We start from the raw sequence: 12,604 nt of genomic DNA on the forward strand, positions 1-12,604 counted from the left end.
CATCAGCCACTGTTACCAGATGAGCCTTTGGTGTTACAGTGTGGGCTGGTGTGTCTAGTCTTTACAGAAATTCTCAACACTTTGTGAATGATCCAGTGACAAGCGCATACTACTTGAATAACATCATTAATCCAGTCATTGTGCCTCTGTATGAACAACACAGGCCTAATTTCATCTTCATGGACGACAATGCGCCAGCTCATCGAGGTTGCATCATTAGGGAATGGCAGCACTTTCTCCAGACCTGAATTCCATTGAAAACCTAGGGGATCAGCTGAGTCGCCATGTAGAAGCTCATAACTCTGTACCCCAGAACCTCAATGACCTGAGGGCCACCCTTCAAGAAGAGTGGGATGCCATGCCTCAGCAGACAATAAGTCGACTTGTGAACAGCAGGAGACATTGTTGTCAAGCTGAAATTGATACTATGACAAGTTATTGAGACATTGACATTTTATACCAACCACTGTTGTTGGCTTTTGTTTAATAAATAGTTTGAGATGAGGAAATCACCATTGCTGCTTCTACTTTAATGCCCAACTTTCATTATTTAATATCACTAGAGGGGGAACTTTTTAAGTTTTTCATAAATCTCACCCGAAAGCCAAATATAACTTTTTTGTGAGTAGTGTATCTCGTCTGAGCTCTGTAGTCCAGACACTACATTTTCCGCAACGCAAGAACAAGCTGGTGGCATCTGGCAGGCAATTGGATACAAATTTACAAAGCAAAATCAAGCAGAATTCTAAATACAGCTCTGGCTTTGATGATGTTAATGTGATGTTAATCAAGGTCTTTACAATATATTTAATGCATTATATGTAGATTATATTTGGGTGCAAAATCTAAATAGCAGCTCCTAAAGAACGTCCCATGTACAAGCCATACCTATCTGGTTGGCAGTGATATTCCAGACGAAGGTCACATCTCGATCGGCACAGACACAACTAGAGTACGTACACTTCTGACATGTTTTCACTGAGAAATCTGTAGTATTGAGCAGGGTTACCTGGACCTGTGCAACAGAGTACATGAGCATGAGAGAATATAGATTATTACTTGATGTTGATGAAAACATATAGATTAGCAGTAAACGAATATAACAACTTTATAGAAGAATTTCATTAACAATAAAAAGTTTCCCAATGGAACAATTCCTCTCTAACGAATAGTTTTCATACTTTTCATAGCCAGTCCTGAAACTGGTGGTAGCGGGCTCAGAATGGCTTGAAAAGATAGAGTATCTCACCAAAATGAGTCAACCCACATTTTTGTAAATATTTTATTTTATCTTTTCATTCGACAACACTGAAGATCTGACAAAATAACTCAACACATAGCCATTAATGTCTAAACCCCTGGCCACAAAAGTGAGTACACCAAATTGTGCCCAAAGTGTCAATATTTTTTGTGGCAAGGCCTTAACTCTCTTGGGCATGGAGTTCACTAGAGCTTTACAGATGCGACTGGAATCCTCTTCCATCCACCAATGACGCCAACACGGAGCTGGTGGATGTTAGAGACATTGTACTCCTCCATCTTCTGTTTGAGGATGCCCCACAGATGCTCAATAGGGTGTCGTTCTGGAGACATGCTTGGCCAGTCCAGCACCTTTACCCACAGTTTCTTTAGCAAGGCAGTGGTTGTCCTGGAGGTGTGTTTGGGGTTATCATGTTGGGACACTGCCCTGCGGTTCATTTTCCAAAGGGAGGGGATCATGTTCTGCTTCAGTATGTCATAGTACATGGTGGCATTCATGTTTCCCTCATTGAACTGTAGCTCCCCACAGCCGGCAGCAATCATGCAGCCCCAAACCATGACACTCCCACCACCAAGGCTTGACTGTAGGCAGGACACACTTGTCTTTGTGCTCCTCACCTGGTTGCAGCCACAAACGCTTGACACCATCCGAACCAAATAAATGTATCTTGGTCTCATCAGACCACAGGACGTGGTTCCAGTAATCCATGCCCTTACTCTGCTTGTCTTCAGCAAACTCTTTGCGGGCTTTCTTGTGCATCATCTTTAGAAGAGGCTTCCTTCTGGTATGACAGCCATGTAGACCAATGTGATCCAGTGTGCAGTGTATGGTCTGAGCACTGATAGGCTGACCCCTCACCCCTGTAACCTCTGCAGCAAAGCTGGCAGCACTCATACGTCTATTTTGAAACGAAAACCTCTGGATATGACACTGAGCATGTGCACTCAGCATCTTTGGTCGAACATGACGAGGCCTGTTCTGAGTGAAACTTCAATCATCGACTGTTGCTCCACTTGTAGTATATCACAACCTGATTCAGAACTTCACTCAGGCTCCACAATGAAATCCAGAGAATCCACTCAGTCGTATTAGTCTAAGGGCCCTTGCACACGGCCATATGCCCTCCGAGACATGCGGGCCATATGTCCTGGAGCAGCATTGATCGTGCACACGGGAGCACTACAGCATCATAGATTATAATGACGTTGTGGACGTTGGGCTGCCCGCAGGGCTATTGTCCTGCACTCATACGATCTTATTATTATCCTGAGACTGATTGCTACCCCATGCTGAGCAATGTTTCGGGGGTCACGCCCCCTTAATCACGCGTGCCTGTGGGTTGTAACCATGCTCTTTAAATATAACCTCTTTCCATCATCATCATCATCATTTCACATTTACATATATTCATTGACAGCTTCAGTTTTCCCAGATATACATAAAATATTTATGTTGCATTTAAAACCAGTTACTGAGATACTAATCATAGAAATACCTTAAAGTTGAAAATTTTATTTAACCCTTTAAGATATAGTTTTTTCCATTTTCATTATCCATCTAATCTCGTATTGTAGCAATCTCTGTTTATTTTCTATCTGAGTAGTACCTTCATTAACACGTTAAGGACCCAGGACGAGAATGCTCGTCCTAAAAGGCGGGTACTTAGTGCCCCAGGATGAGCATTCTCGTTCTGCGGTCCTTCCTCCCCCCGCGTGCTGTGCCGCGATCAGCAGCAGAGATCCACCAGCATCGGTGAAAACGCTGATGCCGGTGGATTAACCCCTCATATGCCGCGGTCAGAGCTGACCGCGGCATATGGGAGGTTTGCGCTCCCTCCCGCTGTTGCGGGGACTCGATAGTTGCCATGGCAGCCCCAAGCCATTCCAAGGCTTGGGGCTCGGCATGAACGGAGGCCTAAGAGGCCCAGCACCCAGGCTGGGTCTCCTAGGCAACTGTTAGCGTCTTACAGTGTAAGACACTAACAGTTCAATATAGCACAATACAGATGTATTGTGCTACATTGAAACAGGGATCAGACCCTGTAATGTTGAAGTCCCAGAGAGAAGCAAATAATAAAGTAAAAAAAAGTTAATAAAAAAAAGATTTACAAAAAAATTTAACGTTTCAAATTCCTGTGTATTGAGGCAGCAGCAGAAATTAGAGAGTAGCAGGAAAACGGGCAAAGCCAAAACAGCATTGGCTATTGGGATACTGCAGTTACAAAAGGATACTCCACAGAGCACAATGGCCCCAACATTTTATGATTCACCAATAATATCTTACGCTTACACTAAGTATTTTCATGTATATTTTCATGCCAAATTACACATGAAATCCACAAATTGACAATTTGGTAGTTACACAATTTAGTTTACACAATGCATAATTTTCCGTGCATGGAATTGACATCCACATCATGGGAAAAAAAAAGTTCAGGCATATTCCACATGGAAGCCATGGCACCTAGTCAACCCCACTGAATGGACGTGGAATCCACTGCATGAAACCTTCAAATTTACTGCAGGAATCCAATGGTCATCCTCAGATTTCAGCTACAAATTCCACTGCAAATACATGTTAAATATTTAATGCATGTATTTCTGCTGTGTGAACATACCATAAGAAATCAAGTTAAAGAGGAAGTAAGTTTTGATGCTTTTGGAAAGATACAGTCCTGATCAAAAGTTTAAGACCACTTGAAAAATGGAAAAAAATCATATTTAGCATGGGTGGATCTTAATAAGGTTCCAAGTGGAGCTTCAACATGCAACAAGAAGAAATTGGAGTGAGACAAAACATTTTTTGAGCATTCAATTTAATAAAAAAAACGAATAAACTGAAACAGGCTGTTTTTCAGCTGATCAAAAGTTTAGGACCACAAAAAACTAAACCCCCCCAGAACAGAACAGAAATCCAACTTCTAAACATGAATTCAGTAATGAGTAGCTCCACCGTTATTGTTTATCACTTCAAAAATTTGTTTCGACATGCTTGATGCAAGCGTTTCCATGAGGTGAGTGGGAACATTTCTCCAAGTGGTGAAGACGGCCGCACAAAGGCCATCTACTGTCTGGAACTGTTCTCCATTTTTGTAAACTTCCCTTGCCATCCATCCCCAAAGGTTCTCAATTAGATTTAGATCAGGGGAACACACAGGATGGGCCAAAAGAGTGATGTTATTCTCCTAGAAGAAGTCCCTTGTCCTGCGGGCATTGTGTACTATAGCGTTGTCCTGTTCAAAAACCCAGTCGTTACCACACAGACGATGGCCCTCAGTCATGAGGAATGCTCTCTGCAACATCTGGACATAGCCAGCGGCTGTTTGACGCCCCTGCACTTCCTGAAGCTCCATTGTTCCACTGAAGGAAAAAGCACCCAGACCATTATGGCACCCCCTCCACTGTGGCGCGTAGAAAACATCTCAGGTGGGATCTGCTTGTCATGCCAGTAACGTTGGAAACCATCAGGACCATCAAGTTTACATTTTTTCTCATCAGAGAATAAAACTTTCGTCCACCTTTGAATGTCCCATGTTTGGTGCTCTCTTGCAAAGTCCAAACAAGCAGTTCTGTAGCGTTCAAGGAGACGAGGTCTTTGAAGACGTTTTTTGTTTTTGAAGCCCTTCAGTCTCAGATGCCGTCTGATGGTTATGGGGCTGCAGTCAGCACCAGTAAGGGCCTTAATTTGGGTCGAGGATCGTCCAGTGTCTTGACGGACAGCCAATTGGATCCTCCGGCTCAGTGCTGATGAACATTTTTGGGGTCTTCCACTCGACTTTTTTGCTCCATAACCCTCAGGATCATTTAAGAAATTCCAGTCTTACTGCGTCCCACCTCAGCAGCGATGGCGTGCTGTGAGAGACCCTGCTTATGCAGTTCAACAACCTGACCACATTCAAAAAGGGAGAGTTTTTTTGCCTTTGCCATCACAACGTGTGACTACCTGACAGAAGATGACAATGAATCCACATCTTTGCACAGATTTGGCATTTTATAGGCATGTGGTCCTAAACTTTTTATCAGCTGAAAAACAGCCTGTTTCAGTTTATTCGTTGTTTTCATTAAATTGAATGCTCAAAAAATGTTTTGTCTCACTCCCATTTCATCTTGTTGCATGTTGAAGCTCTACTTGGAACCTTGTTAAGATCCAGCCATGCTAAATATAATTTTTTTCCATTTTTCAAGTGGTCTTAAACTTTTGATCAGGACTGTATGTGCATGTTGACTAACACATAAACGGTGTGTATGAACTCTATTTAGACTGAGCCTTTATTTTTACATGATGTTGCACATCTCAGACTTACAAAAAAAAAAAGGAATTTCTATAATTTTGTTTTTCAAAATGTTACACAGTTTGAATAAAAAAGGCGGGAAGGTGCCTGTACCATTTTTAAAATATGCTAGATGTCAACTTTGATGACGCATAAAATATGTTTTTTGTTATTTTATCATTCATTTGTGTATGTCAAATCAAGTGTAAAAATTGTCCAAAAAATCCGGGCGGAATGCATCATTTTAAAACTCACCTTCAAACACTGCTTGAGATAATTGAAGACAGAAGCTTTGAGAATAAGTGTCTCTCCTTGGATGATGGAATATGGCAGAGTAAGTTCTACGAAGAATGGTTTGAAGACAGTCAAAGAAACTTGTGGGGATAGACCAAAACCACTGTCTCCCACACAGAAGGCTCTGGCATTGAATTGTGTGATGGTGTCTGGGACAGTTACTTGAATGCTTGTTTTTTCAGATTTACTATAAAATAAGTCAGACCATTAAGTTTAGAAAAATAAACTTTGAAAAAATAAGATATTTCTTAGTATTAAACAGGTTTTCCAATGAGAATGTTTTAAGCATTCAGGTCTGAAAGTTAAAGATAAAAAATTATCATTATTCACCTCCACCGATCCCCTTCTGCTACCGTTCCAACATGGTCCCCCTTACTGTAACAGTGATCTGCCTCGTCCTGGACTGGCAAAGGCAGGGATTTCTGTTGAGTCAAGACAGATCAAGGAGGTGAAGGAAGCAGCGAAAGGAAAGGAAAGAGGATTGGTGGAGGTGAGTAATGATTCTTTTTACCCCTTACTGGTTTATATTCTTAAAATAAAAATCTTACAGGAAAATTCCGTCAAAGCAACCTTCAAGTTCAAGAACAAAAAGATCACATTAAATGGGAAACATACAGAGGGGGTCATTTATTAAGTCTTAATAAAGCCCCTGCTCTGGCGGTGGATCTCTGAAGTTATGTAAAGGCGTCAGCTTCTAAATGTAAGAGCTTCCTTGCTGGCTTACATATAGACCATTTTCTACACCTAAGGCCTTTTTCACACTACCGTATGGCTATTTCAGTGTTTTGCAGTCTGTTTTTCACGATTTGTTCAGTTTTTTGGTTTCCGTTGTGTTTCCGTTTCCGTTCCGTTTTTCCGTATGGCATATACAGTATACAGTAATTACATAGAAAAAATTGGGCTGGGCATAACATTTTCAATAGATGGTTCCGCAAAAACGGAACGGATTTGGAAGACATACGGATGCATTTCCGTTTGTGTTCTGTTTTATAATAATAGGACATGTTCTATCTTTCAACGGAAAAATGGAAATGCGGAAACGGAATGCATACGGAGTACATTCAGTTTTTTTTGTGGAACCATTGAAATGAATGGTTCCATATACAGACCGCATACGGAATGCAAAAAACGGCCCTCAAAACGGAAAAAAAAATTACGGTAGTGTGAAAGAGGCCTAAATCAAATGAATGAGAAAATAATGAATGAGAAGGGCCTGGGGGCCCGTCCCCTTGCCCGCTCACGCCATGCCTACTTTTTTAGACCTGGCGTGAGCAGGGAAAAGATGAGGATTGCGTCTGAAATACGCCAAATATAGGCGAATTTCAGGTTAATAAATGGCCCCAGAACACTTACCTGGTGTCCTCCCTTTCATCTAGATCTGCCAATTCACAAGCTCGTTCTCTGTCATCCAAGATGGCCACACCGCTTCTCAGACTACCTGATGCATATTGTGCATTTAGTAGTCCAAGACACTTCCCAGTGCCTTTAAATTGGGCAGGGCTGGACAAGTAGAAAGTGTCTTGGACTACTAAATGCACAGTATGCATCATGTAGTCTGAGTCATCTTGGTTGACAGAAGAGGAGCCTGGAATCAGCAGATCAGCAGCTGAAAATATAAAAAGGCGGACACCAGGTAAAGCCTAATTCACATAGTGCTTAAATCCGTAAAAAGGTGGTCAATGATGCCTCCGTAAAGATGTCCGTGTTGGGTCCATGTATCAATTTTTTGCTGTCCGTGTGTCATCTGTGTTTCACTGACACTGGACAGCTGAAAAATAATTTTCAAAGCATCTCTTCCTAATGATCTGTGAAACACAGGGCATCAGTGTTGCATCCGTGGTTTTAAAGGACCCATAGACTATAATGGGCGTCATGGATCCGTGAACATGGACAAAATAGAGCATGTATCCGTGGTAAAAACACAGACCCACGGACCGTGCTAAAACACAGATATCTGAATACACGCATTAACATGAATGGGGACGTGTTCTCTCCATGGAGAACACTGACATATGACTGAGGCGTCACTGTTCTATTCATTCACCAGTTAATGTGATTATTATTTTTTTTTTACTGGAGTGTCACTTTAAAGGTTACCCCTACACAAGACAACTCAACCATTTCTCCTGATCACCAGGCGACCCAAAGTGAACTTAAATCTTAAAAAAAAAAACTACTGACTAATGTTACTGACTAGAGGTGAATGAAGTCCGTCAATAAATGTGATTCAGGTCTGAATTGATTATACCCAAATCGAAAGTACTCCATTTGATCTAAAAATTGGTGTATGACACTCGGAGGTCTCTTAGGGCTTATATTTTTTCTCTCTGGTCTTTCTCGCTGTTTATTTTTTCAAAATTTTTCTCTGTCTCCTCCCTTTCAAGCTTTTAATCGCAATGACAACAATAGAAATAATGTCAGAGTGACACTGACATATAGTTTTACTATAGTATGCTATGGAATGGTATAAAGCTATGAGTGAACAGAAGGATGACGGCATCAACATAGTTGGATTTGTTATGCATTTTAAACTTTCAAAAAATTTCAAAAATGGTCCCTTATTGAGGGAAGATGTCTGCCGGTGTTTATACATGCACAGTGGTATTGGTAAAAACAGTGGCTTGTCTGAACAAGCTTTCCAAAAATTATGTCTTAACAGGGGAAGATGCCTGTCCCTGTTTATACACATCAGGAGAAACAATGGCTTCTTGTGCTCAAGCATCCAAAAATGATGCCTTAATAGTAGCAGATTCCTGTCTGTGTTTATGCTTACACAAATTATAATATCAGAAGAATCAGTGGCTTGTTTTGAACAAGCTTCCAAAAATTATCCTCTTGGGAGCAGCAGGAGATATTGATGTAATTATTGACCATTTTACTCTGCTTGTATGCTCCAGCAAATACAAGGTGAAATTCCAGTGAGTTGGAACATCACAGATGAAATGGTGCAAAAGCTCTTCCGGAAACATGGCCAGCAACAAGCCATAATACATTTTTCAAAAGGTTACACCCCCAAATCTATCACATCTATCATGCAGGGAGCATATGTTCTTTCCCCCATTTGTAAAAAAGCCACAATCTTCCCGCAATTGTCGCTGACCACATTGTCCAGTCATGATTGGTGGGGAGACATTCAGAGGGATATTTGCTGCTTGGTACACTTTAGTAACTGATATGCTGTATGAATTCTCTCACCCAGGCTCATCAGTTATAAGACATCATGGCAATGCTACAGTTTATACTTCCTGTTCGGGGACAGAAGAAAGCCCATTGAGGCCATGGAGGGAGGAGGATAAGCACCTGGTGTGAAAACCAGATCAGCACAAACATGGAGGTGTCACTAGGACCTTGCTTCGTTGATGTAAGGCAGCTTCGCCGCGGCCACACATGACATTGATCCAGGTGGCCATGAAAGACAAGCACTATCCTTGGCCAAAACAGCTGATACACATGTCCATTGTGGCATGCACCACAGCAGCAATTCTTAGGAGTAGCCCACATTTTCCACCACAAGCCACAAATGTCTTTTTTTGAGAAATAATGAAAGACAAGTAGAGCTTGCAATTTTTTATTTTTTTTGCACTGGCAAAGTGAATTTGAAGTTTTTAGAAATTCTCATTCACATGTGGCAGAATAACAAAATCAGCAATAAAAAAACACCCCATTTGGTTCCTTTTTCTCTGGTCAAGTCAATTTTTAAAAATGTTGGTGAAGTGAAGACCTGAAACTTAAGTACAGATGTCATAAATAGTTTGAGAATTTTTTTGACAATTAAAAAAAAAAATTATAAAAATAAAATAAAATTGGACAATACAATGTACGTTAGCTCAGCGCATGTGGATTTTCCAACATGAGCCTGGGATTCATGTGTTGCAAAGTCATTGTATCTGCATTTGTGCCTAAACAGACTCATCTTATTTTCTGCCTACAGAGCTTGCAGACGGCGATGATTTCATATGCAATTATATGGATTTTTGAGAACACAAGAAAATGATGAAAAAGTTTTTTTTTAAACGTATTCATTGGACAAAGTCCATTACAATATATGATAGCTCAGTTCAAGATCTGATAACTGGATTTTTTTAAAAGACAAGACAATTTTCAATATTTTTTTAGAAAAATAATCTCGATTGGACAAACTCCAGTGCAATATGACAGGTCAGGTATCAGACATTTACACTTGAATATTTTTGAAAGACAATTTTTATTATTGTTTTTTTTTTCTTATACGCCCGTGCACATCGTCCAATGCAATGTACATTTGGTCAGCCATACGACTGTTATAAAAGGAGTTTTTAAAGAACAATTTGAATTATTATTATGGAAAAAAAATTGCGAATTGTAAATTAGGTTAGGCACAAACCTGATACATGAAGTTTTGGGAAAAAAATTTACTTAAAAAAAAAAAAAACTCCAATACAATAACTGCTGGCACTCTAGAAACAAATGACCACGTGGCCACTCCCAACACTGAGCTTGCCCCAGGTTTGACACAGCTTTTCAGCCTCAGAGTCCACTATTATGATATATGGTAACTGTGATGCAGACCAATACATCAGGTCAGGTACACTAGTCTGTGCTAAACAGAATTTTTGTAATAAAACTTTCAACAGTTGTTTTAAAGAAAGTGTGCAGTTGGACACAGTCTGCAGCCAAACTATATGCTTCCCATGATGCTGGAAAATATGCTTATTTGTAAGCTTATAAACTGTAGAAAAATTGTAGCAAGTTTTTGTAAAAAAAAAACACAGGTGCAATAGTCCCTTAACAAGTGGGAGGCACATATGCAAACTGTTGTAATTCCTGCACCGTTCACCTGATTTGGATGTAAATACCCTCAAATTAAAGCTGACAGTCTGCAGGTAAAGCACATCTTGTTTGTTGCATTTCAAATCCATTGTGGTGGTGCATAGAGCCAAAAATGTTAGAATTGTGTCCATGTCCCAATATTTATGGACCTGACTGTAGCTTCAAGATAGGTCATCAATTTTAGATTGGCGGGGATCAAACTCCCAGCACCCATGCTGATTGACTGTTTCAGCGTAAGGGCTCTATTACCTCTTCCAAATTACTTGTGTGGTGTCTCCTTTGTAGAGGCAGTTCAGTGTAATTACAACTGCTAGGCGAGGGTGATGGGAGTCTGACCCCCACTAGTCGGATATTGATGACCTATCCTGATGACTGGTCATCTATATTAACCCACTGCACAAACCCTTTGGGTTCTTTGTAAATTTAGAAAAGGTAGAAAAATTGCAACAGGTTTTTGGGAAAAAATAAAACAGGTGACATAGGACATTTCCTTGGGGAGACCAAAATACACAGTTTAGGCTACTTTCACTCTGGCGGTAGCCTTTTCCGGCAGGCTTTTCCATGCAACCGCAAGTTCACTGTGCTGGCAGAAGTCTGCTCCGGCCCTACTCACTATAATGTGGGGCGGGGCCGCAGCACGACAAATAAGCCGAGAGGAGGCCGGAATAAAACTACAGCATGCTGCGGTTTTTGTCCAGTGCCTCTCAGCTTTTTTGCCGTGCTGAGGCCGGACCTCCGGCCCGCCCCCCATTATAGTGAGTAGGGCCGGAGCAGACTTCCGCCAGCATGGTGGACTTGCGGTAGCATGGAAAAGGCCTGCTGGAAAAGGCTACCCTTAGTGTGAAAGTAGCCTTACTGCTACTGCACACTGTAACAGGCTTTTAGGAAGAAAAAGGGGCAATTGCACAGCATATGTAGCAAAATATATGTTGCTGGTGATAAATATTTCTATAAAACACTTATGAACCGAAGAAGCTTTGCAACAGGTTATATAAACAAAAAAAGACTGACTCCTGCACAGAGTACTGTCTCTTTAAAAGCTCATGTCTTATGAAAAGCTCCAGGTGCCTTGACTATAAGACACATAACACTAACTGTAACTAAGCCTATCCTGTCTCTAATTATAAAATCAGATTTTCTTCCTAGTAATTCAATACTCAGCTAAATGTATGTTCTATACACTTTCTTCCCTATATGACACCTGCAAGACCCTAAAATGGCTAGCTTCTGTGTCTAATTGCTGTGTCTGTCAGAGGCAGACATGTCCTATCATATCAATGGCTCATCTAATAATGCACTTGTGCTTCAGAGATAGCAGGCAGCCAGTTAAGGCTGTATTACATCAGCCTATTTTTTGGAAGATGATCGCTAACAAAAGTTCGTATGAACGCTCGTTAGAGATCATCTTACAGTATAATACTCCTGCTAATTGCCCAATGAACGAGCAAATGCTTGTTCTAGGGCAGTTCTGATTTTTAAGCACGCTTAAAAATCATTGATTGCCAGCAGAAGATTGTGCTGTGTAATCATGATCTGCCACTGGCAAACCACTAGACAGCATGGGACGAGTGATGACATAATGATCGCTCCTTCCTATACAGTGGAGGAGATTGCTGCAAGAAATAGCTGCTGTCTCCTCCGCTAGCGAGCAAGTGATTGCCAGACAGGAAGGCTTCCCTCATGACAATCGCTTGCCCAATCGGCCAGTGTAATACAGGCTTTAGACCAGCCAATATCCTCCCTGCTGATAGATGGGGTTCAAAATCAGTCTATTTGCAGACTGATCCTCCTGAGTTCTATCAGCTGAAGGCTCATGTGAAGAATTATCTCTGATCTCTTGAACTCAAAAATTCATATAAACCATATTCATATCAGTTTGAGTGTTTATGAGGTCAGATTAGGCTTCACATGAGCCCTCAGCTGACGGAACTGAGGAGAGAACTGATTTTTAATTACATATAAAGTATCAC

General features: G+C 41.0%; 1 protein-coding gene across 1 annotated transcript in view; it reads right to left on the reverse strand.

Moving 5' to 3' along the window:
- LOC122942241 (alpha-2-macroglobulin-like protein 1) overlaps nucleotides 1-12,604 on the reverse strand; it is a 236,408-nt gene that overhangs the window by 87,482 nt on the left and 136,322 nt on the right. Inside the window, exons 19-20 of the mRNA XM_044299744.1 lie at nucleotides 5,787-6,012; nucleotides 889-1,015 (exon numbers count right to left, since the gene is read on the reverse strand). Coding sequence (XP_044155679.1) covers nucleotides 889-1,015; nucleotides 5,787-6,012 — 353 coding nt within the window. The remainder of the gene's footprint in view (nucleotides 1-888; nucleotides 1,016-5,786; nucleotides 6,013-12,604) is intronic.

Source organism: Bufo gargarizans, chromosome 6, assembly GCF_014858855.1.
Source record: "Bufo gargarizans isolate SCDJY-AF-19 chromosome 6, ASM1485885v1, whole genome shotgun sequence".
Classification (NCBI taxonomy): Eukaryota; Metazoa; Chordata; class Amphibia; order Anura; family Bufonidae; genus Bufo; species Bufo gargarizans.